Genomic DNA, 27572 nt, shown 5'->3' on the forward strand with positions numbered 1-27572 from the left:
CAAAAGCAGTAGCAATTCAAATACCTAACCCACCTCTGAAAGCATCCTGAAGAGTTAAATACATTAGAAACAGAAGGAACATAGTCTTGATGAGGAAATCAATTTGTAAGAAAATAATGTAAGTTAAGCAGAAATATGAACAAAGAAGTATTCACACAAATCGACAACAGCTGGTTGACCTGGCTATCGGTACACTTTTTGCCTTCCCATGAGGAAATTCAAAGAGCTGATAAAAGGGAAGAGAGGATTAGCCAAGGAACATATGAAGCTAATTATCACTCATTCTACATTGAAATGTATCAAACATTTACTCTCAACAGGATTTCATTACTTTCTAAGTAGAAATCTTACCAGTGACAACACTGAATTCCTGTTTAGCCACAGTGTCGGAGAGGTGGTTTCAGTGATGTGTTGGATGTTAGACCTTGTCTTTATGCGTTTGAATGCATGCTGAAAACAGGAACAATAAATCTGTCAGTTACTTCCAACACCGAACTTCAAGTTTTCAAGACCCTGTGTGTCATAAGGAATACAGTAATCCAGAAGGATGAGCAGTCTGCCAAGTTAATGCTTCCACTGCAGATTTTGCTAGTTCTAGATAAACCCATTGAAGGTATGATTTATTTTTCCATCAAAATATGGTAGTCTATAGACTTGTGTCGAAGTGACTAGTTATGCATGTAACCACTAAATTTTATTTCAACCATCCCAATATATTCCAAATGTGATCATAGGATTTGCATTTTGCAATTTTTAGAGATTCCCTTCAGCATGGAGCTGTCTTCTTTAGCAATGATTTTGGCTATTTAGAAAAATTGTTGAGAAAAAATCTTGAATTGCATCTGTTGTTTGAAAATCCTCTCTTCCCAAGTGGTAGACAGTCCATTGATGTATTTAATTAAAACACAAGGTTGAGAAGAACTATGTTTCCTGTCCAGGAAATATGTTATATTTTTTAGAATTGTTTTAAAATTCACCCAGAAGTGTATAAAGTATTCAGAACATACAAACCTTGTTAAAAGAACTCAAATGCCTGATTGTGCCTATATTTGTTGAAGTCTTTAAGTGTCAAAGCTGTACATCATTGTGACAAAATTTTTGAAACTTTTATTAGATGACCAGGCATTGAATGTTGTTGATAAAAATAACGTCTGTACGAACTTCATACGAGAACCACTGAACATGGAAATCTTGAAATTGTAAATGCTATAGCTGGGTTTGGTCTTCTAGACTACAGACTTACAGGTGTATCATCATCATCATCATCATCATCATCATCATCATCATCATCATCATCATCATCATCATCATCATCATCATTTCCCATTATCCAGCTGTGGCCGGGTAGGGGAAAATATGGTTCCTCTCCACTTTCTTCGGTCTTTGCACCACTCCTCACCGTGTCCCAGTCCAGGTTTCTTTCTCTAATACTGCGTTGGATTGTGTCCTTCCATCTCAATCGTGGTCGTCCACAGCCTCTCCTTCCTTGCATTTGCATTTCCATCACCTTTTTTGGCATTCTTTCAGCACTCATTCGCTTTATATGCCCAAACCATCTTAGTAGGCTCTTCTCTATTCTATCATTCATTTTTTTACTCCAGTTTCTTCCCAGATTTTCTCATTTCTTATTTTGTCTCTTCTACTCTTCTGTATCATACTCCTCAAGAACTTCATTTCAGCTGCCTGTATTCGACTCTCATCCTTCTTTGTCATTGTCCAAGTTTCTGCTCCATAAGTTGTTATGGGTACGTAATACATCTTGTACATAGTTTCCTTTGCTTCCATTGGCACATCTCTATCCCATAACATGTTCCTTATATTATGATAGAAACGGCTTCCAGTTTGAATCCTCTTACTAATTTCAGCATCCAGTTGAGCAGTCTCCATTAATTCACTCCCCTGGTATTTGAATGTTTCCACTACTTCCAGGGGCTTGTCTGCAAGTTTAATCTGATCTTCCCTTTTTTCTCCCCTCTAGTCATAACAAGAGTTTTACTCTTTTTTACACTTATTTTCAATCCACATTCTTCAATCTTCCCATTCACCACATCCGACTGTTCTTGAACATTCATGTCTTCTTCTCCCCAAATCACAATATCATCTGCAAATAACAACATGTTCATTTCTCTTCCACCATATGCTGCTTTTGCTGTTTTCATGATGTCAACGGGATTGGCTATAGAACACTTCCGTGTCTCAGCCCACTAGTGATTTTGAACCAGCTTGTCCTACCAATTTGTGTTTGCACGCAACTACAACATTCCTTGTACATTGCCATGATCATTTTTATTAATGCCTGTCTAATTCTTTTTTGCACCAGACTATCCCAAAATTTCGTCCTGGGGACACTGTCGTATGCCTTTTCAGTGTCAATGAATGTCATCATCATATCATTCCCGTACTTGCATTGCTTTTCCGTTAGTTGTCTCATAATGAAAATGGGCTTTATTGTTGACCTTCGACTTCTGAAATCAAACTGATTTTCCTGTATCTGATTTTCAACCCTCAACCTTATCATACTTTCTAGTATCCTCTCCATTATCTTAGCAAAATGGGATATCAGAGTAATTCCCCTGTAGTTCTTCAATAATTTCATATCACCTTTCTTGAAAATTGGGATGATTATTTCTTTTTGCCAATCCCCAGGGACCTCCTTATTCTCCCAGACAATCCTGAGAACTTGATATGTCCACTGCTGGCCTACAGCTTCAGCTGCCTTTATCGTCTCCACAGAAATGTCATCTATTCCAGCAGTTTTTCTATTCTTCATCTTTCTTACTGCCATTTCAATTTCATTCGTTGTAATTTCTTTATCCATTTCATCATCAACTGTTTGCCTTTCCTTGTGGTCCATTGAATGACTGTCATTAGTTCTCATGTTCAGCAGCTTCTGAAAATACTCTCTCCATCTATTTCTTATTTCTTCTGTGTTTACTTGATCTCTCTTTTTGTTTCTTAAGATACCGTACAATAATTTCTTGCTGCTCTGCATATCATCTCTTAATTTCTATGTGAACAAGGCCCAATTTTTCCTCTTTTCTTCCTTCACTACTTTCTTGGCCAAATTCTTTGCCTCTGCATATTTTCTACTTTCTTCAGTCTTAGATATTTTCCATGCTTTCCATGCCATTTTCTTTTCCTTCACTTTAATCTTTACCCTATCATTCCATCAATGTCTCTCTTTGTCTTTCACATTTCCTGCTGTTCTACCACATACCTTTTCTGCACATCCAACCAGTGCTTCCTTAAATTATTTCCATTCATCTTCAACATTCCCCATCTCCATCCTGTGTACCAAGGGTATTATTTTCCTTTGAAATTCTTCTTGTATGCTTTTCTCTTTCAACTTCCATACTTTAATTCTTTTCTCTCTTCTTAATGGGGTTTTATCAATCTTTCCTACTTTCAGTTTTCCTAGCACAACTCTATGATCTCTACCAAAGGCTTCTTCAGACATGGCTGTAACATCTAAAAGGTTCTTCTGGTCTTCATTCTCTATGATTATATAATCAACCATGGTCTTTGTTCGTTTATCTCCCCAACCATACCTTGTAATCTTCTGACTGTTCTTCTTCCTAAACCAGGTGTTTCCAACAATCAATTGGTTCCTCATGCAAAAATCCACCAACAACTCGCCTTCTGGATTTACATTTCCATATCCAAAGGGCCCTATAACATCTTCCTTTCCTTGTCTTTCGATTCCAACTTTTACATTTATATCTCTCATCAATAGCACTTCCTTATCTTCTATCTGTCTCTCCACTTCCTCTAAAAAGTCCTCTAGATGTTCATCTGTGCAACCCATTTGTGGTGCATACAACTGGAGTAGATCTTTCATGGCATTTTCGAACTGGAGTCTCATCACCATCATCGTATCGCTGATGCATTTTGTAGATTCCACATATTCTTGGATTTATTTTCTAAGTATGATGGCCACTCTATTTTTTGCTTCAGGTCCTCCACTGTAATCCAGCCTGTACTCTTGTTTCAGAGGGATCTCACCTGTACCCCTCTTCTTGGTCTCACACAGTCCCTAACCTTTTCCCAGGCACCATATCTGCTTTAGCCATATAAACTATAGTTACGATGGGCTTGCCACACCGAAAGGCATTTTGTACCTATTGCCAGGTTCAAAATTAGGCTGTCCCTAACATGGAGACAGAAGCCTTTTGTAGCCACTCCTCTGGAGTACAGACGCTACGGGTTTGCCCCTTCCGCCATCTCCACCGTACTGAAGTTCATCTTCTCTGCCGTAGATGCCATTGAGGACTTCACCCATAACCCAGGGCAAGGGCTACCCATATTTTTGACCGCTGGAGAGAGAGAGAGTGTCCCAGTATTTTAAAGCCCCCAGGAATTGGGCTGCCTGTTGGTCCGCGGGTTGTATTGGGTTTTTCAACCAGCCCCACATACTGTAGGAGCCCCTTATCCGCCACCTGAGGACGCGCTCTGTAGGAGTCAGGTTCCCCTGGTTACGTTCGGAAGTTAACCTCACCCACAAAGGCTGAGGTTATTTGCAGAGATGTGTGTAATAAGTATTATTTGATTTAAGTTGATATTTTTTTATAGTTTTCCCTTTATTATTGCATTTTCATGAGTTAATTAGGTTAACAGCAGCAAGTTTGTGTTATTTCCCATTTAAGAGCTCTGTGTAGGTCAGCCCATAAAGATGACACCTAGCAGCGCATTCTGAAACTTGCCGTGATCCCATCAGCTGGCTGGTATTTTCAGGCCTTGTATATCTTATAGGCAACAGTTTTAAATGCAGACCATTTCATAAAGTCATAGAAAGTATGAAAATAACTTGAAGACTATCAGAATGAAGTTACTGGCAGAAGGTAATATTTTATCCAGGTCAGTATGGTTTTCATGGAATTAATTTGCAAATTATGCTTTATTTCAGGCAAGACTGTACCCATTTTGGAATGGATCCTCCAGAATTTGCAATCTTTGATGAAATTGAAGCAGATCTGAAGAGGCATGAAGACATGTGGTCTCTCTTTGATGAATTCAACTCAGGTAAGCTGGTGTTCAACATAGAGTTTGCATTCACTATAATTGTAACTGCTGATATAGTAATCTGGTAATGTTGTTGTCTGTTTAGGGCTGCAGTCACTGGCAGAAGAAGAGTGGGTTATATTTCGAAGCAAGAGTTACCGATTTGAAGAATTTATTTTGTCATGGCAGGAAAAGCTCAAATCTAGCAAAGAAACTACATCTCTTACTGTCCGTCTCCTACAAGAATTGGATAAATATAAGGTAAAATGACTAATTTTGCTTCTATTAACCCGTTAAGTGGGGCAGCGAGATCTTCCTCGTAACCAAAATATTCGATCTTGAATTTTTACTACGGTGGGGAGGTGTTTTCATCATTTTTCTTAATACTTGGATTTATGCAACCCGACATGTATCTGTCTAATATTACCTGTATATTGTGAAAATAAGACACATTAATTTCAATACTGTACTGCATATTCACGATAAAGAATGATTTTTAAGCAAGGCTTTTTTAGTGCAACAAACTCTTAAGTCTCATATTACCATTTTTTTCTCTTATGGGCATTGTAATAGTTACTTTCCGAAACTTGTACATAAGCAGTAAACATTTATGAATCAAACTACCATTTTAGTCCCCCAAGCACTATAAAATATTGTTATATTCTACTATTATTACACTATTGAAGAATATAAAAATGATCAGAGAAAAATGTACTCACGGAATATGTACTTTCTTCTTTTGTTCTGGATATGGAACTGCCGAGTCACTAATTTAACTCAGAGATTTTCACTATATATCCACATGCAGTGGTGGTGACAATGGTGGGGAGAGGGGGTAGTGGTAGTGCTCCTCCACATTTTGGGGAAAAAACATTTTAATTGCATTTTAGCCATCTAAACAAATAAATAAAAATCACAGATCAAATGTTGGTCCTACCATTTTGTTTCTAATTTCTTTATCCCCTAGTCGTCTGACTTGTTGGCTGAAAGGTCAGCGTACTGGCCTTCGGTTCAGAGGGTCCCGGGTTCGATTCCCAGCCGAGTCGGGGATTTGAACCTTTATTGGTTAATTCCAGTGGCCCGGGGGCTGGGTGTTTGTGCTGTCCCCAACATCCCTGCAACTCAAACACCACACATAACACTATCCTCCACCACAATAACAGGCAGTTACCTACACAAGGGAGATGCCGCCCACCCTCATTGGAGGGTCTGCCTTACAAGGGCTGAACTCGGCTAGAAATAGCCACACGAAATTATTATATTATCCCCCAGTCACCATCACTGTCTACACGCATGCACACACATGAATTTACACAATTAGGAACACTATACAGAATACACGTGCAATGGACGCCTCTCAGTTCACATTTTAGCGGTGTGGTACACTTCGAAGCAAGGAGCTGGGCACAGTGCTACATCGCAGAATTTGCATAGTGCTGTCTCTCCTTTCTTTTATTGTTTGCATTGCAGACAACACATCTCTTGCTTGCAATGTGTTTTGTCTTTGAGGGGGAATTGAAATCCGGGAAATGCCTTCCCAAGAATTGATCCAAAGGGTCATTTGATAGTGACACCGCTAAACTGACTGGCTGGGCTTCAGCGGGGATTGATTTATCATACTTGTCAAAAAGCTTCTGGATAACGTGCGTATGAAATTGTAAGTGAGTGAATTTTCCTCCATGATTTTGATGAATAATGAAGGAATTGAACATTTTTATGTCCAACAAGTGCCTGAAAATCTTTTGATAGAACTTCTTTATTCGCTTTTGGGCTGTACTGTACGGACCATACACTGATCAGATAAATCTACCCCACCCATTGAGTCATTGTAATCTATACACATGACAGGCTTTTCTACTCTGTCCCCTTTCCTGTTTTTTACAGTGCGCATTTCGGCATCATGCATGCTACTTAGCATACACACATCCTTCTTGTCTCTCCACTTGAGAGCAATGAGTTTGTTACGATAAGCAAATGCAGTTTCCCCTTTTTTTAGTTTTTTCTCCATAACATCTTTTGGGAGATTTTTTCTGTTCAGTCTTATGCTGCCTACAGCATCTGTCTGAAGGTCATTGAGCAGGTTAAATAGCTCCAGACTACTGTAGTAATTGTCCACAGCTATTAGAAAAACCTTATTCAGGAGACCTTCAGCCAGTGTAAATACAGCTTTGGTAGGCTCAGTGTACTCAGAAATATCTATTCCACAGACTTCGTTTACCAGATCAGTTTCCTTCCCCGTATACCATAGGAGGTTCCACACATACCCAGATTTAGCTTCACATAACTTATAAGATTCCATATCAAAGCGTGACCTTTTCTTCGGTATGTATACCTTCCATCCCAGTCTACCTTTCCACAAGAACAGGCTCTCATCAATAGGTAGGCGATCGTCTGGAGTATATGCAGTTCTGAATTTCGATAATAGGTCATCTAGAACTGGCTTCACCTTATACAATTTGGGGTGAACCTGTCTGTTATAAGCTTCATTGTATGCAAAATGCAAAAATTTCAGTAAAAGGAAAAATTGTTTCTCAGACATAATTTCATAAAATACAGGAGTAGCAAACAGTTTATTATGAGAAAAGTAATGGACTAATTTTAGCTTCTGAACAATACCCTGCAATAATATTACTAAAAAAGTTTTATTTCATTCTTGTTAGTGGGTACTCAGTCTCTTTCACGACTTCTTCTTTTAACTTTTGCCATCAACGAATTCAAGGTAATTGTTTGCTGAGCATACAGATTTGTTTGCTGTGCAATAAGATCACAAAGTCTGTCATCTATAAAAAATTCATAAATTTCTTCGGGCTGCTTCTTATCTAAAAGTTCATCCTGGATTCCAGCACTGTAATTTGTTAGAAATCTTGTTCACTTACAACCCCGCACATCTCATTCATCCTGTACAGCAGCAGGATTAACATCATTCGCAGTTTCAGTTTCACTTCTTTCACTGAAACTCGAACTCCGTACCGATTAAATGTGTCTTGGAACCCCAGTAGAAAAGCTAGTTCCCGGAATATTTACTAATAACGGAGATTCACGCCACTTTCCGAACTGAAATCACTACAACTTTCATCTTCACTATTTTAAAGGATATCACGAATAGTACAGTCACGTGGAATATCCCTCACCCTTTTAAATGTCCTGTAATACAATATAAAACAATAATAATAATATTATTTGCTTTACATCCCACTAACTACTTTTTAAGGTCTTCAATATAAAACAAAATAAAACTCTAACACATTTCAAAAACGCAAAAGGAACACATTGAAGCTTCTGTTTATCGTGAACTTAGTACAATGCAGGACAAGACATGCGGCCTACTGACGAATGCACGGGCTGAATGTGATGCGGCACTTAAGCGATTTTTGCATTGAATAAATACGAACGAAATAGAAAGGGGATTCTGTGTTGCAATACAGTTTTTACTACGTAGTTCAGAAAAATCGTAGAGATGCCAACGCCTTCCAAAGCATGTGAGGAAAGTTTCAAGACTCACGCCTAATATTTAAGATAAGAAAAAAATTAAAACAGTCGCGCGTCTGGAGCCGCATCGCCCACCCTAGCACTGAGTTTGAAGTGCGGCTTGAGCCGCAAGCCCCGCTTTATGGGTTAATGTCCTCTATACTGAAGAAGCTTATACTTTATATGTTATCTCATTAGCAGTAGGCTGTTAATTTCTTCGAGAGGCCTGGGATCATCATCATCATCAATTAATCAATTAACTCATTTTTGAGCTATGGAACTCTATTGTTTTGTGATTGTAGAACTACAGTGTGCTCTGATAATTGATGTGCAGGTAATTCATGGGTCTCGAAGAGTAATTTTTAAAAAGTTCTACCAGTAATTCTTACAGTAACTAATCATCACAAGTAGTAAAATAATAGGCCTACTTGCACAATGCTACCAGAATTTTGCAAACATGGAAATTTATGGGCATGTTGCCACGAGTGATATGGCACAAATTTCCTTTATCTTCTCAGTTTAGACAATACAAGAGTAATGCACTTTCACCCAGAACCTACCCTCCTTTTCCCAGTTGCCATGCCCCAAGGTTGTTGACCTAATGCTAAACTGAGTTGTGAAGGATAGGTGCGCCAGAGATTCACAGAGAGTGTTAACAGTACAGTTGAAAACTGTGAACATACATGCAGAAGTCTTTTTGAAATTTTCAATAAAAATTTTCAACTGTCATTTGTTGCTGTGTCAAGTTTTCAATCTCAGTGGTCATAAATGAAATATAGAAGGTTAACCATCAATAAAAGTAAAATTTATAGAAAGTTGGCATCCAAACTTGTAGTGATGATTATTGTTTTAAGAGCAAATACAGCTAGAAACCACAGAATAGGAGATTTATGGGGAACGTTGTAACACAGACATGGAAGCTGCCAAAAAGTTCACACAATAATTTGAATTGTTCATTGAAAAAGAACAGCTTGACCTGACTCAACTTTACAATACAGATGATACAGGATTGTATTGGAAATGTTTACCATCCCATACATTAGTGATGCAACAAGAAAGGCTAGCCTCAGGCCATAAAACATCCAAATAAAAAATAAGCCATTATAGCGTGTGCTACCAAAATTATTAGCGGTATGAAAATCTAAAACACCTTGTTGTTTTAATCGAGAAAATTTCCTGTTGAATTACTATCATCAACAGGATCGAGATCAATAGCTGCAGTCGCTTAAGTGCGGCCAGTATCCAGTATTTGGGAGATAGTGGGTTCGAACCCTACTGTCGGCAGCCCTGAAGATGGTTTTCTGTGGTTTCCCATTTTCACACCACACAAATGCTGGGGCTGTACCTTAATTAAGGCCACGGCCGCTTCCTTCCCACTCCTAGCCCTTTCCTGTCCCATCATCGCCGTAAGACCTATCTGTGTCGGTGCAGCGTAAAGCAACTTGGAAAAAAAAAAAAAAAGAATAATAATAATCAACAGGCAGTTTAGATGGGCACAGAGATGTTTAACGAGTGGTTTCACTATCATTTTATGAAAGGAATGACAGCCTACTCAACAAGCCATATCTGCCAATCAAAGCAGTGTTCTTACTTGAGAATGGTTCCTCCCACCCACACAAAAGTGAACTTAGAGAAGATAAGGCAATATTTTCATCAAATTCCTTTCTCATATTGTAACTTCTGTTCTGCAACCTATGGACCAAGACATTATCGCTGCTTTAAAGAAGAACTACGTGTCATCCCTGTTACAGCAGTTGGCTGAGGAAAATATTGATTTTCAAACATTTTGTGCTTGTTGGATGCCTTTCATATGAAATTTATGCTAATACACTTGCACAATCATGGAAACCAATTCTATGCAAAGTACAAGTTTCATTGACTGATATTTTGCATGTGCAAGGTATTCTTGCTACATTAACACCACTACTGCAAAACCCTGGATGAATGCTAATATGCAGAAGAAAGTGACATAATTGAGTGGTTAGACATCAATAAAAGTGATTATCATTTCAGACATAAAAGTGACAAGGCTATCGTATAGAATTTGATTATTGGCGAGGAAGATGAGAATCCAAATGATCTTGAATGTGGAAGTGATGCAACAGAATTCTCGAAAGTTTCACACAGTCTATTCAGTGTCTCTATAGACACAAGGTCTTATGTAGAAAATCAAGATGACTTTTCATTCTCAGACATTGTTTTCTTGAGAAATTTATGACTGAAAATCGGAAAAAGTGAACAATTATAAGAAACAAAATGTGAGAGATTCTTTTCGTTAGACCTTGATGTTGGCATATCAACATTGCATTTTGTAAAATAACTTTCCTCTCGTGTGTCCTACAATGTCAAGTAAAATTTTATAATTATTTTTTACTTTGTATAATGCATTTCAGAGTAATGAAACCATATCAAGAACTAATATCTGAACAACGATGGGTATTGTGCCCATAATCTAGAAAATGTGGGAGGCTCGTTTATGCTGGTATGGACATGTTGTGCATAGTGATGAGCAATCAGTTACCAAGACTGCTCTGAAAATCAACCCACATGAACATTGGCCCCTGTGGATGACCTACAAAGCATTGACTTTATCAGTAGAAAGAAGATATATGGGACTCTAATGTCTTTCCTCGTGATGTCCTTGATCGACAGGAGTGACGATTGGCATCCAAAACAGTTGACCCTGTGGCAAATTGGGATAATCTGTAAGGAGATACACTGCATTTCGATACTGTAAACAATACAGTAGTTTTGTTTCTACTAGGCATAGTGGAAAACACTGAAAAATTTGGGTTTTGTAATAATTTGCAGAAGTTCATTCATTAATTACTGCAAATTGATGGGAGTGAACTCTACATCTCTGACAATATGTTGCCATACAGAGTGATTTTCAGCTCTGCTTTGGACATGTTGAAGAGGCAAGTCAGTGATCTTCATAGCCTGATCTTTCCATCTCTTGCTATTCATCCTTGAGGTTCACTGCCTTCAACTTTGCCATGTATGATAGATTTCTCTAAATTCTGACCATCCTTTCTTAAGATGTGGCCGAAGAAGTGAAGGCATCTCTTAGTGACACAGGAAGACAGACTTCTCTACACTGTGTTCAGTTCTTCAGTAATGGGGGACATTTGTTCTCTCATTTCCAGCTACAGTGAGCTTTCCATACCAACTTCAAGTCTCAAAGGCATCAATTAAAATTTTATTTTAACCTTGATGGTTGAGATTTTGAAGCCATATATAAATATAGGGTACAACAGTGCTTCAACCATCTAATCTTCTTTGTAGATATTGCCTTCTTCTACCATATCTTAGAAAATTAATTCGTGGCAACACATCCCAGGATAATATGTCCCTTTATTTATTTTTCACAGTTTTGCTGAAGGCTGAACCAAGTTATCCAAATCATTAACCACTTCCACTACACTTGATCTGTGAGTTGGATTTGAACTCCTTGATCAGTTATCATGATTTTGGTGTTCCTTGTATTTATCTCCAATTTATAAGTTAAACTAACATTCCTAACTCTTGTAGTTCAGCAAACTCATCTTCCCCGCTAGCAATGAATGTAGTATTTTACATGTTATGTTGGTCAGCTGAAGATGACCTTCACAAGGTCAAAACCAGTGCTGTAAAATAATGACATAAAAATAAAGTATTGATTAGGTGGAAGCTTCAAAAACTTCATATTTGTGAATATCAAAATCAATACGGAAATGAAACTTACAGATTATGAATGAAGGTAGTATCACCAGCAAAGCATCAAAATACTAATTACTGTATTGTATGAGTCAGTTGCAAGAAAATGAAGCTCGTTATGGACCATTAAGTAGATAGTTTTCAAATTACATAACGAAGCAGAACTTGCAAATAAGAAAGAAGTTGGATATCAATGATATTGAGTGATTCCGTGAATTCTGATGGAATTTTATCTGTAACTTAGTCACATTTTTGTCTCAATACTCTTGAAAACATCTGAAAAACATTTTGTTATTTCATTACCATTAATAAAGGTATATCCTTCCATATATATGTACTCTACAATTCTCAATTTAACAAGCTGTTTGTTTAAACACATCACGTGTGATTGGGAAGTAAAATACAAGTGTCAAATTAAGTCATATATAGAGGAATAGGAGCAAGAAAAGGAACACAAAAAAGGACAGACCTGCTTACAGGTCAATGTGGAAGAGGGAGCAATAGAAAGAGGAGACAAGGACAAACATAAAAACACAAAAAGACTAAGACAATCTCCACATCTTCACACACTACTGTCTTTTATTTTTTGTAATATTTGTTTGGGAAACCAAAACAGCGAGATGCTAAATTATACAATCCTGCATTGAAAATAGCTATTTGCATAATGCAAACTTAAAAAATATAAATGAAAGAGCAACGATAAAAAATCAAGTAATAACGAAAGTAGTGAGAGAAAATTAAAAACTTACATGATAAATGTAGGGAAACAACAATTTATGATAAAAATAATGGTAAATCAGAAGAATGAGGAAAACTAAAGGTGGAAAGTAAAATGAAGAGGAGAACTTACAGCTAGCCACAATAAGATGAATACTGATACGACACATATGTAACGCTATTATACAGTAAAAAATAAATAAATATTACACTATCTACAATAGAGGGAACAGGGCCGATGACCTTCAGTGTTAGGTCCCTTTAAACAAAGGGCATCATCATCATCATCATCATTACAATAGAGGGAACAGCAATGAGAATAGAAACAAACAATTATGAAGGGAAGGATCTAGGTTAAGTTAAGGAAAATTCAATTAAAGGAGGCATACGAAGAAACGACCTCCCAAGTTCCTGCAAGAAGATAAAGAGTTACGGAGGGTTGGATTGCAGATAAATTAAGTTCTTTGAACAGGAGAGGGGAAATACGGAATATGAAGGGGTGGATATATCCTGGTTTTGTGAGTTAGGACTTGTAGGTTAATGAAGGATACAGGTTCAGGAGAACTAAATAAACCTTTAACAGAGTTATATAGGAATTTAACATTGGCTATTTTCCTGTGAGTAGATAATGGGTGAAGGTTTAGCTTTTCTGGTATCCGATTGCTGCTCAAGTTTCGACAATCAGATGCTCTGGCTCTAACATTGACACAGAAGAATGACTGCATTCGATCAGTGAGATTAAAGTTAGTGGATGAAGAGGTAGACCAAATAGGAGATGCGAATTCAATAATCAGTAGTGTGTAAGATACGTTGTAGGCTCTGAGGGCGTGGATATCGATGATGATAGAAAATCTATTCGGCAGACAGAGGAGTGACATTGCTTGTGAGGTTATCTTTTATACATGGGGGACAAATAACAATTTGCTGTTAAACAACACTCTTGAAATGTTTTGTTTTGTTCTGTTAGAGTTGGGAATAGGTTACTGAAGAAGGAGGAATAGGGGATTTACGAAGCGTCATCGAGATGGAAGTACGTTTGGCAGGATTAGGCTTAAGACACCATGTAGAGCACCATTCAGAGAGAGAATTAAGCCTATTCTATAAGCAGTTTACATCTGTTAAAGAATCAATTTTTTTGAATATTTTATGCAAATATTAGAATTTCACAAGATTAAAAGGAAATAGTATCTGAGATCATCAATAAATAGGACAAAAAGAAGGGGACCAAGGACACTGTCCAGTGGGATGCCAGAATATACCATAACAGGAGTCAGACTGAACCCATCAAGAACTTCACAGTGAGTTTTGGCATAGAGGAAGCTCTGCAGTAGAGTTAGGTAACGATCATCGATGTTACAACATTCTGAAAGTTTTTAGGGAAGAAAAATGAAATGGCATATGGCTTTTAGTGCCGGGAGTGTCCGAGGACATGTTCGGCTCGCCAAGTGCAGGTCTTTTGATTTGACGTCCGTAGGCAACCTGCGCGTCGTGATGAGGATGAAATGTTAATGAAGACAACACATACACCCAGCCCCCGTGTCAGTGAAATTAAGCGATGATGGTTAAAATCCCAGACCCTGCCGGGAATTGAACCTGGGACCTCTGTGACCAAAGGCCAGCACGCTAACCATTTAGCCATGGAGCCGGACTATAGGGAAGAAGTGTGTGACCTATGGTATTGAAAGTCTTGGCAGTATCAATTTAGCACACATCTACCTGAGAACTGGCATTAAGTGCAGACTTTGCGCAATGGAGAAGAACAGCCAGATTAGTTAGGCAGGAGCTACCAGGAAGGAAACCATGCCGTTGGGAAGATACACTGTATAAGGAATGGTGAAAGAAAGGAGAGACTGTTGGATAATCTTTTCACAGATGAGTGACAGGGTGGGAGATATAGAAATTAGGCGGTAGTTTCTGTCATCAGATCTCTTTTCACTTAAAAACGGGACGATGTTAGCAATTTTCCAGTGGTCAGGAAAGTACGAGCTAAGAAGCAATGGTTAAATATAACGGTAATAGGATGGGCAAGAGTCATAGCAGTATTTTTGAGGAAGACAGGCCTGAGGCCATGTGGATCAGTAGGTTTATTTTCTGGCAGGGAGGAAAATAAAGAGTAGACTTCTGACTCGGAAGTAACTAGCCCCAGTTAAGAATTGTTCGTATATATAAAACACTGAACGTAAGTTGAACTTTCTTCACCAAATGGAAATGAAAAGTAATTCATGTAATAGAGGGTTAATTTATGCAATTTTGATGTCACTTTTTTTCCATGGGAGGCATCTAGCTGATGTTTTATGAGTGGGAACAAGGATCAAAGCACGAGTCCAGTCATAAAACAGGTCCACTGTGTCTTGGACTTCACCCACATGCAGCAAATTGCAAGGCAAAAGAGAGAGAGTGTGATTGATAGCCTGCCACTCAACCTTGCGCCAGATAGACACAATTCCTGGTGAAAGTTCGATGACATCTCGGGGGACGGGGAGGGGCAAGAGAGAAAGTTGCATCTACGGACTTGTGGTTTGATTTTAAAATATTTTGCCCCACAGAAATAGCTGAAGGCTCAGTGGAGCAGATCAGGTCTTCATGAAAACTCTCTCCACTGGTGTTCTCAAGGACATACTGTTAGAGGCCTAGGCCCATAATGTAATGTTCAAGATACCACTTGTTGAAGCTGTTAGAAGGGACACCTTGTGCAGGGGTTAAAGTCACTCAGATTACAAAGAGAGAGAAACTTCAGAATAACTAAGGGCTGATCTAGGTAGACTGTAAAAACATGCAAATAGTTATTTGGTATGGTGAAATTCCACTTCTGCCCAAATGGCTTCACAGTCACTACTTAAATGAGTATGTAAGGATTGCGTCCCATTTGGATTTAACAGCCAGGAGAACCCCTACACCTCGAGATCCATAGTTCATACTAAAAATGGAAAACTCTTTGGAAAGAGGGATTTCTGTGTCTGAAGAAAAGTTAACCAACTTTCAGAGAAGGTGACAATATTAAAAGATGATAGCTCTTGTAGGTAGAGCTCACAATCAGTAATTTTATTTTTAAGAGAGCAGACACTTTGATGTTAACCTGAGAACTCGCTAACTGCCGTGAGTTCTGGGTTTTTCTCCACATCACCAGCTAACAGTGAGAACGTTAATAATAAATTTAAAATAGACAAAGTAGGAAACAGACATATTTACTGGAGGGTAGAATCAAAGCCAGTGCTACAAGAATGCAAGAAAAGTTTGTAGTCGGGCAGTGATGGAAAATGGAACTCACAAAAGACGGTCAACAAGTTTCCACTTTGGTGAGGTACGTTCAATGTTGAAACGGCAAGTTGTACACTCCTCACTGGAGAGACGTGGGTACATCAGCGGCCGCTGTGGCATGTGGAATACAAACAAAGGCTTTTAAATCGCACGCACAGGCATCAACGCTCATTGAGGGCCCATCTGGTGCTGGAAATTTGTCCCATTTTGTGACCCTTTTCTTGTTCCTATATCTATGTGAATGACTTGATTGGACACCTGTTTATTACTTTCCAGTACTTATATCATCCCATTGTGACCCTTTTCTCCCTTTGTGCTTGTCCTGTGTTCTTATTCGTGAACCACCTGTATTTATCTTTTTTTCCCCCCTTTTCCTGTATCTGGCTTTCTTCTAATCTTACACTTTCTGATATACTTCTGCATCTCTTGTAGAGTGATTGTTGGTATCTCTTCCTCTTCACCCCTTGTTGACAAGTCATCATACTCCATTGGGTCTGATCGTTCCTCACTGTTTAGAAGTTTAGAGTAGTACTCTATCTATCTCCATAGTCCCGTCTTTGCTGGACACTACATTACCATACTTATTAAGGATGGAGTATGGTTTTGTCTTGAGTTTTTGATTGTCTGGTATGAATGAGATTATCTTCTATCCCACTTTCATTTAAATTATACATTTTTTCTTTGCTTGTTTCTCCTACTTCATTTTTGTTTTATTTTCATGAATTTCTTTTTTCTGTTATTGAGTACATTGATTACCTTGTTATTATATTTTAACTTTTTGCTTATCTCACTGCCAAAGAAGAATGAGACTTCTGTGCAAATATTACAGCAACACAAACCACTATTCTGTCTATAGTGAGTGGTGCATTGTCAGCCATCTGATGAATGAGGTAACTTTTGTCATCATTAGACCAATGATGAAATTTAATAAAAATGTCTTTGGCTTTATTAAAACTGTTGTAATTTACATCCAAGGAAGCAGACCAAGGTCACTTCAATTTTTATGGTGGTTTGTCTTGATTCATTTGACATAAGCCCAGAAGACTATCATGGCTTGTATTCTGAACTATGAAAGTAATAAATAAATCTATCAAAAACCATTTTGTCAGTCCACTTCTTCTGGTTGATTCTCATCTGTTGTTCGTTCACTTACCTCCACTAAACTTACAATTTGAATTACTGTTTATGTGAAATAATTTCATAAAATGTTCAATTGTTCTTCCATGCCCATGATCATAATAGATTGTTGTAGGCATAGTGGCCTAAAGATTTAGTCTCCATGAACTAAAAGAACTTTGTTTGGTTTCATCTTCTTTGAGTTTAAAATGTGTTTGAGTAAACTCCATCTTTGTACGATAAAAAATTTCATTATGATCCATATTGACAGTAGTTACAATTGGTAGGTAAAATGGGTCCACCTATTCAATACCACACTAATAAAACATGTAACTATATTTGGTCAAAAATCAGTTGTACACGGGATTGGTTTCTGCCGCTTGGGCGATCATCAGCCACAAAATTATAAAAAATCAGTTCAGATTCTGTTTATTTCTCTTTTTCCTCTTTATTACAGACATTGGTTTGATCCGTATCGACAGAAAACCTACTGGGCCACTATCTATTTCTGCAATAATTATTGATGTCCCCCTCAATCACTCACAAGTGAAGATAAGTTATTTGTCAAGATTAAGCAAGTGAAGAATAAGACTCCACACAATAACTCGCCAATTCAAAACCAGGGCACAACCTTTTATGACGTATGGACATAAGTGTCGCCAAGTTTTCTATCAGAGATTGTCCCCTTCTCTCTCTCTCTCTCTCTCTCTCTCTCTCTCTCTCTCTCTAGCCCGACCTGCATGCGGCCTTCGGGCAAAGGAACTTCTTATCCTAAATTTTCTGCATAATACACGGAGTCATAAAACCTATCTGGCAACTTAACTGTATCTTGAGGAAGTTTCACCTGAATTAAAGTCCATTTTAACTCAAATATTAGAACATTACAACATTCACTCAGTCAAGTGTGTTGGACTGTCAATCAATGTTTTTTTTATTGGACATTCACAGAGTCTATTAAAAAACCTTGTATTTTAACATTATATTATCCCTGAAGAAATGATGTTTTAACTACAAGTACACCTTTTTAACATGAATAGGCCTGTATAAGTGTATGTTTTATTTGTGCATTTTCACGGAGTTATGTATATCTCTAGAAATTTTGGATGTGTTATTTGTTGTAGCAGTTCATTAGGAACGCCTTGATTCTTACCATACTTTTGTTGTTAGGCTGAAGATGTCTCTCAAATACAGATAAAACATGTCCCTTTCCTATTAAAAAAAAAAAAGAAAAAGGAATGAAGAATTTTTAAGTATTGCAAAGGTGGAGTTTACTCAAGCACTTTTAAAACTTGCTCAAGTTTGACAATATCGATTAATTATGAAGTTCATTTCTTGTGGTTCTATAATGATGTTAGGTCAAATGTTGAAGAACAATGTAGACTTAATAGCAGCCTTAAGCAAGGAAACTTTGATATAAGAATCTACTTCTATCTGAATTACTTATCTTTATTCTTATGTCATGTTTACAGTTGATAGTACCGTGCATCAAGTACTTGCGAGGAGAGATGTTCAGTGATAAACAATGGATGGAGCTATTTGGGATACTAAACATGCCCAGCAAAACTGTGGAGCACCTTGTGTTCGAAGACTTTTTGGCAGTCAAGGAAAATATTGCTGCTAATACAGCTGCACTCCAGGTACGGTAATATTCAAGTCTGATTGATATTACTTTGATGATAAAAGCACTAGTTATCAGAAAGATAAAAACAAAGTTCTGCTCTGTTGTATATAAATTTTTCAGTAAGGAGATAGAAAGGGAGGAAAAATCTTTATTGAACTTCTTCTCTTTAGACATTGCCATTGTACCTGCAGGGAAGGATATTTGAGGACAGTGTTGTACTGTATAGAGTAGTAAATGAGTTGCAGGATTGTGAGCAACTGCAGGGGGACTTAAACAGTGTAGTGAGATAGACAGCAGACAGTGGTATGAAAAGTCAAGTTGTAAGTTTCACCAAGAGGAAATGTCCTCTCAGTTTTAATTACTGTGTTGATGGGATGATAGTACCTCATGGGGAACAATGTAAGTACCTAGGTGTTAATATAAGGAATGATCTTCATTGGGGTAATCATATTAACGAGGTTGTTAAGAAAGGTTACAGATCTCTTCACATGGTTATGAGAGTATTTAGGGGTTGAAGTAATGATATAAAGTCTCTGGTAAGACCACAGTTAGAATATGGCTCCAGTGTACTGGACCCTCACCAGGACTATTTGATACGAGAATTAGGAAAAATTCAAAGGAAAGCAGCACAATTTGTTCTGGGAGATTTCCAACAAAGAAGTAGAGTCACTAAAATGTTGCAAACTTTCAGGTAGGAATACTTGGGAGTAAAGAGACTAGATGCTCGACTATGCGGTATGTTTTGAGCTGTCAGTGGTGAGTTGGCATGGAATGATGTAAGATGTAAGTAGAAGAATGAGTGCAACTTTTAAAAGTAGGAAAGATTATAATCTATATATATATATATATATGTATACTAGCTGATGTACCCGTGCTTCGCTACGGGATTCTCAGGAAGACTGACTTTGTGGTTTTCCTAACTGAAGTAAACATAGGTCATTACAAAAACATCAGTAGGAATGTAGCGATTAAAAGCAATTATATCATATACAATACTCGATCAAATGATAAACCGTACATTTTCTCACTTTTAACGAACATTACTACGGTCCCAATCTAACAGTCCAAAGTTCCAGAGCTGTAATGACCAGGCCGCAGACTGCCGTGAACACTCCTCTGCCATTATTCTGTTAACCCTTCAGCGTCGCAGCCATTTAAAGAGCTTCCTACCCCGCGGCTGGATTAGATTTCAACTACACGTGACTGAAATACACTCACTGACAGAGCAAATGCAACACCAAGAAGGAGTGGTCAGAACTTTATGCCAATTGCAGGGTAGACTGACGTCACTGAGGTATGCTCATGATGTGAAATGCGCCGCTGTGCTGCGCACGTAGCGAACGATAAATGGGACACGGCGTTGGCGAATGGCCCACTTCGTACCGCGATTTCTCAGCCGACAGTCATTGTAGAACGTGTTGTCGTGTGCCACAGGACACGTGTATAGCTAAGAATGCCAGGCCGCCGTCAACGGAGGCATTTCCAGCAGACAGACGACTTTACGAGGGGTATGGTGATCGGGCTGAGAAGGGCAGGTTGGTCGCTTCGTCAAATCGCAGCCGATACCCATAGGGATGTGTCCACGGTGCAGCGCCTGTGGCGAAGATGGTTGGCGCAGGGACATGTGGCACGTGCGAGGGGTCCAGGCGCAGCCCGAGTGACGTCAGCACGCGAGGATCGGCGCATCCGCCGCCAAGCGGTGGCAGCCCCGCACGCCACGTCAACCGCCATTCTTCAGCATGTGCAAGACACCCTGGCTGTTCCAATATCGACCAGAACAATTTCCCGTCGATTGGTTGAAGGAGGCCTGCACTCCCGGCGTCCGCTCAGAAGACTACCATTGACTCCACAGCATAGACGTGCACGCCTGGCATGGTGCCGGGCTAGAGCGACTTGGATGAGGGAATGGCGGAACGTCGTGTTCTCCGATGAGTCACGCTTCTGTTCTGTCAGTGATAGTCACCGCAGACGAGTGTGGCGTCGGCGTGGAGAAAGGTCAAATCCGGCAGTAACTGTGGAGCGCCGTACCGCTAGACAACGCGGCATCATGGTTTGGGGCGCTATTGCGTATGATTCCACGTCACCTCTAGTGCGTATTCAAGGCACGTTAAATGCCCACCGCTACGTGCAGCATGTGCTGCGGCCGGTGGCACTCCCGTACCTTCAGGGGCTTCCCAATGCTCTGTTTCAGCAGGATAATGCCCGCCCACACACTGCTCGCATCTCCCAACAGGCTCTACGAGGTGTACAGATGCTTCCGTGGCCAGCGTACTCTCCGGATCTCTCACCAATCGAACACGTGTGGGATCTCATTGGACGCCGTTTGCAAACTCTGCCCCAGCCTCGTACGGACGACCAACTGTGGGAAATGGTTGACAGAGAATGGAGAACCATCCCTCAGGACACCATCCGCACTCTTATTGACTCTGTACCTCGACGTGTTTCTGCGTGCATCGCCGCTCGCGGTGGTCCTACATCCTACTGAGTCGGTGCCGTGCGCATTGTGTAACCTGCATATCGGTTTGAAATAAACATCAATTATTCGTCCGTGCCGTCTCTGTTTTTTCCCCAACTTTCATCCCTTTCGAACCACTCCTTCTTGGTGTTGCATTTGCTCTGTCAGTCAGTGTACATCGATTCACTTCAAGCGTTACTACAAGTATAAGAGTAGGACGATATTCACAAAATTTGGAATTCCTTATGATAGAACTATGTACATGCAGATAATTACACAATTGTTTCACATTTCCTTGGTAATTTAATTTCATGTGCTAGAGTTTGAAGCACTCTTCAAGACAGAGACGCAAGTCACACTCCTGACAGCAGTACACCGACGTCTTCTTTTCACCATGTTTTGAACATACGATACAACATCTCTGAGGTTTGGATTTCTCACTCTTGGGTGCTAATTTCCTGGTAAAATTTCTTTCCTGCAACCTTGGAACTGTATTATCTGATGCGCGCTGGCCTTGAATATTTCGTTCCCCGCCCGAGGGAGTGTATTTTGTAAACAAACCTTCCATCAGCTGAACCCAATAAGGTAACTGCTCAGTGTTTGTCCCTGTGACTTGTGTGAATATTATTAGAGAATTCAGGAATCAGAATTCACTGTTGAAAACTTCCCTTTGACCTGTATAATTATCCATAGCCTCCCACACGAAATTTCCAAGTACTGGTTCCTCCTCATCGTCACTCTCATCATTTACCACTGCATCCGCTACAGCCACATCATCTGTTTCATTATCACTGCTGCTAATACTGTCACTACTAATTCCCACTAAACGTTCATCTGAATTATACAATATTTCAAGCACGTTACTGTCAGTCAAACCACGGCTGGAGGTAGCCATTGAGGACGGCGCGTCACACGGACTGATGAAGCTGCAGCGAGACCGAAAGCAGCAGGATGAAACTGAATGAGGGGAATAACATTTATGATGAAAAAACCAACTTGATACATATTTCGGATAAAAGGTCGAGACATCGTCTTTCAAACGAGATATATACCATGAACAACTGGTTCTCATATCGTATGACAGAAAGCAGCACTAACTCATGCCTACACAGTGCGCTCGTGGAGAGTTACGAAAATATTAAAAGCTGAGAAATAAAGACAAATATAATAAATAAACCACACTCTTAATGGAAAATTAGAGCAAAGAACATGACGCGAAAAGACAAACTTCTCAGAATATCATTTCTTTATTTTATTCTGTGGGAAAGAATGAATCAAACACACTTTTTTAAAAAGCAGAGATTAGTGACTTACTTGACAAATACTTATCCTTGCAAAAACAACTTCATTTTAACTATTTTCAGTTCTTATTTACAACACTGATAAACCCGAAAATGTCTCCTTGGAAACAAAACAGTTTGCATATCCATAACTCGAAAACTCTTTGCGCTATAGCCGTAAATGCAAAACCATGTATGGGTCTATATCACGTATAGAGGTCGGCGGCTATGGAAGAAAAGAGGGTCTATACCACATATAGAGGTCGGCGCTGAGGGGTCATGCTTATACCCTTTATATGGTGCCACTATTGGCTTTTGTGGTTTCCTTATAACCACTTAATCTTCATGGAGCTTATTGTGCATCCAGTTATCCTCCAAGCTGAAAATCTAACAGAGGGATACACATCTTCTGGTTGGTTCCCTTCTGTTTTGTTCTTATTATATACCCTTCTGATGTGTATGAATCAAAATCAGTTTTTGTTCCTCTGCATCTACCATAAATCAAGAAACCCTAATAAATAAAATTATAAGTTTAAATGAATATAAACTTCTTAACTAAATAATTGCTCTGTGCATAAATATTTTTTAAACACTTAGACTGTTCTGTTGGCAACCTAGTTGATATAATAGTGTGTTTTATTCATTTTAATGTCTCTTTAACAGGATCTTAATGCTAGGGCTGCCAGTGAGATTGTGATCCGGCAGGCCCTGGGTGAACTAGATATCTGGGAAGTGGAAGCTAAATTTGTTCTCACTGAACATGTGGATTCTCGGAAAGAGAAAGTTATGCTCATTAAGGACTTCAAAGACATCTTAAATAAGGTATGTTCAATAACTTGTGCTAGCTGTATTATACTCATGTTTGGTATTTATAAAATAAGAAATTGTTCATAGTTTAGCAACAAATTATCATTCAGTAGGCCAGTATTATTCTCATTTAGGCCCTATGTATGTATGTATGTATGTATGTATGCATGTATGTATGTATGAATTCAGCCTTGTTATCATGTGAGCCTGGCCATTGTTGTAACTTCAGTACTCACGTGTTGCTATAATGATAAATTGGAAGTAAGTTTTATAAGCATAAACTAAGTTTCGTGTCATTTTGGGAAACAAGACAAGTAAGGAAAGGATCATTAATAATAGTCTTCCTCAAGGATTGGTACTAGCACCTCTGCTGCTTAACTTATGTATATCAGACTTACCGAAAACAGCCTCTAAAGCATTTGGTTATGTGGATGACTGGGCATTTGCAACGCAGGGCAAATCTATAGAGAACACCGAAGACACACTGACAGCAGATCTCGCCACCTTAGATCAGTACTTTCGTAAGTGGAGACTTAGGCCAAGTTTGAGTAAAACTGAAGTCTCATGTTTCCATCTCAACAACAAACTGGCCTATCGTAAACTTAATGTCAAATTCCAGAACACTAGACTTCCTCACAGCAGACACCCAAAATACATCGGAGTAACCCTTGACAGAACACTGTCCTTCAAGGAACATCTGAAGATGACAAAAGCTAAACTCCAGTCACAGAACAATATAATACACAAACTGTGTGGCACCACCTGGGGTTCTTCTGCTTCGACCTTACGAACTTCAGCCCTTGCTCTTGTCTTCTCGACTGCAGAATATTGCTCTCCAGTCTGGCTGAACAGCTGCTACACAAAACTCGTTGAAACACAGCTAAATCATACTTTGCACATTGTATTGGGAACCATAAAATCTACCCCCATTTCTTGGTTACCAGTTCTGAGCCATATTCCTCCACCTCACCTATGGAGAAACGCTTTGAACACAGACTTTGGTCCAGAAATCCACCAATAAGGACTGCCAAAATCCTGGTTGATAAATTCAGCCTGCAGCAGGATTGGATTCAAGAATGGACTTCCACGGCTCCAGCTGAGTATCAGAACTTCCCCTGTATTACAAGAATACCAAAAGGATTTGACCTACCTCACAAAACCTGGATAACCCTCAATCATATCAGGACAGGCCATGGAAAGTGCGCTGGCTTCCTCTATAAATGGAGCAAACTTCCCTCCCCGGAATGTAGCTGCGGTGCCGCTAAGTAAACAGTTTGTCATATAGTGGAACAGTGCCCCCTGAGTGCTTATCAGGGTAACCCAAAAGACTTTCTTGTCCCAAATCCTTCTTGCATAGACTATTTGCTGAGCTTGAAGGTGAAATTGTAACCTACATAGTGTATTGTATATTTAATTTGTGATTGTGTGTTTTTATTTTTAATGTCATATGCTAAATAATACGTATAGCTGTATTTCTTGTGAATATTTTCAGATTGGTGACAACCAGTGTTTACTTCAGTCCATTAAGAATTCTCCAAATTATGAAAGCTTTAGTGATAGAGCTTCAATATGGGAAACTAGACTGGCAGATCTTGATGTATTCTTGCACAATCTCAACCAGATACAACGGAAGTAAGTCAGTATAATCCTTCAGTACGGAACGGTATATTTGCTGTTGATGCTGAACATATTTTTTAGTGTAAACCAACCAATATTTTTTATTAGATATCATAAGATCAGGATGATGATGATGATGATGATGATGATGATGATGATGATGATGATGAACTTATGACCTCAGCAAACCAATCACTACCTTTACTGCTCAGCTAGGCAGCCCCCTTCGCAGTAATCAAACTGTGATAAATCCTCTCCATGTTCTGTGGTTACCACTACTTCTTGGGGTGCCTATCTGTTTTGGATGATCGCCATGACAGAACACACTTTATCTGGAACTGGTCTGCTGAAAAATCCCTCCAAACTTGTATTGAATCATGTTCCCAAGTTCTCTATCTTCTATCTTCCCCTAGAGAATCTGTTTCTGTGATATTAATCTTGTCACAGTTTCTTTAGCTTGCTGTATTTTCAATTTTCTGATTTCCCATCACTTATTTATTGGTGTTTTCAACACGTTGTCAAGATTTGTTCTAAACCTTCCAATGAGAGGAGAGTGATTAGATGATATATCAGCATCTGGATTTGTCTCAACTAATAGGCAACTGTTCCAAAAACACTTATTCACAAGAGTAGAGTCAGTTTGATTCCTGACTATCTTGCCAGGTCAAGCCAGTGGCGAGATCCATGTATAAAGCTGATGTGGTGGTAACTTGAAAAACATGTTAAGTTTTACTGATTCTTCTTGCTCAGTAAAGACTTTCAATCGATCCCTGTGCTAATTTCTCATACCCAACTTATAATCTCCAATAAATTCATGATTTCTACCCTTCCCTATTTTAGCATTTAGGTCACACATAACAGTTGCCATGTCTTCTCTCCAGAATTGCTTGATTGTATCCATTAGTGTGCTGTGGAAATTTTTGACTTCATCATTTGATCTATCAGTGGTTGTTGCATAGAGTTGAACAATATTGATTTTAATAAGACTGATACCTAGTCGAATTACCAGAATCCTCTCTGAAACAGTTATAAAATTTCCAAATGCTGACAACCTGGTGAGCTGGCCCCCTGGTGTAGGGGTAGCATGCCTGCCTCGTACCTGGAGGCCCTGGGTTCAATTCCTGGCCAGGTCAGGGATTTTACCTGGACCTGAGGGCTGGTTTGAGGTCCACTCAGCCTGCATAATTAGAATTGAGGATCTATCTGACAGTGAGATAGCGGACCCGGTCTAGAAAGCCAAGAATAACAGCCGAGAGGATTCGTCGTGCTGACCACATGGCACCTCATAATCTGCAGGCCTTCAGGCTGAGCAGCAGTCACTTGGTAGGCCAAGGCCCTTCAACTGTTGAAGTGCCATGGGGTTCGGTTTGACAACCTGGGAGGCCCTATAATCTTCCCCTTCTCAATTTTGGGGTTTGAACCCATAATCAGTAGTTTTTTCTTCATTATCGGCCCTTGCCAAGCTGACCTTTCTTTAGATATCCTCAAGCATCTTTAATGCAGTGGCTTCAGCTTACCTTCTGCATCTTCATTCCATTGACCAGATCATTGATTCATCCACTTTTTGGAATAATTTCTCGTTCCAAGGGCAAAAAGATGTCCTGGCTTCTACTTGCTCATCCACCCTACAGAGAGGCTGTTGGCACTTGGTTGAAGGGGGTCTCTTTATCCCAGAATTCACTCAGCTGGCTAATTGCAGTGTCATAGACATTGGGTGATGGGGCCAACACATCCCTATGCCTTATTACCACTATTAACACTTTTGCTCAGATGAGGTGAGGTTCTTAACCTTAATGAGACACTTGAGTATCTTGGTGTGTCTAATGCTAGAGGAGGAGGGGAGGAGAATAAGTGAAAAGCATCCAGTATTTGCTTATTTTATATTTTTGACTTTTTATTATGAAATGTGCGTTTGCCTGAATTTGACCACTGTGTTTATGTGTTCATTTCCTTTTCCATAGGTAGACCTTTTACAGAAAGCTGTACTTTGTTCTTTGCGTGTCTAATTTTATTTCAATACAGTAATTCTCTACAATTTCAGATGGGTATATTTGGAGCCTATTTTTGGTGCAGGCACACTCTCACAGGACCGAGCCAGATTTCATAGAGTAGACCAGGACTTCCGCTACATAATGGGTAGTGTGGCAAAGGATAATAAAGTAGTATCCCTTTGTCGTATCAGCAACTTGCATCAGATTCTCAACACTTTACTTGACCAGCTATCACGCTGTCAGAAGAGCCTTAATGACTTCCTAGAGGTAAGTTAAAATGTAACATTGAGAATCCTTTTAGTATTGTTCCAAAAGTACTTGGACCTTTTACTAAAAAACAGTACTGGTTTATGAATCTCTGTGTATGGAAACAGATAACCTTTCTGCTTACCTTGTCTTCTTGCTGGATTAATTTTGATTATATGTCTTGTTATTGTCTGAACCTTATTCACATTAATCACTAAGCAAGTTGTCTGCATGGTAGGAAAAATCATAACATGAAAATAAATTTTGGAATTCAAGAGGAAAAATTGGGGCAAAAATTAATT

General features: G+C 39.1%; 1 protein-coding gene across 1 annotated transcript in view; it reads left to right on the plus strand.

The window, feature by feature from the left end:
• The window catches only part of btv (beethoven), a 594436-nt gene that overhangs the window by 212054 nt on the left and 354810 nt on the right, over nt 1-27572 (plus strand). Inside the window, exons 22-27 of the mRNA XM_068226811.1 lie at nt 4904-5019; nt 5105-5259; nt 18723-18890; nt 23273-23431; nt 24909-25048; nt 27075-27291. Coding sequence (XP_068082912.1) covers nt 4904-5019; nt 5105-5259; nt 18723-18890; nt 23273-23431; nt 24909-25048; nt 27075-27291 — 955 coding nt within the window. The remainder of the gene's footprint in view (nt 1-4903; nt 5020-5104; nt 5260-18722; nt 18891-23272; nt 23432-24908; nt 25049-27074; nt 27292-27572) is intronic.

The sequence above is a fragment of the Anabrus simplex genome, chromosome 3 (genome assembly GCF_040414725.1).
Source record: "Anabrus simplex isolate iqAnaSimp1 chromosome 3, ASM4041472v1, whole genome shotgun sequence".
NCBI classification, from domain to species: domain Eukaryota; kingdom Metazoa; phylum Arthropoda; class Insecta; order Orthoptera; family Tettigoniidae; genus Anabrus; species Anabrus simplex.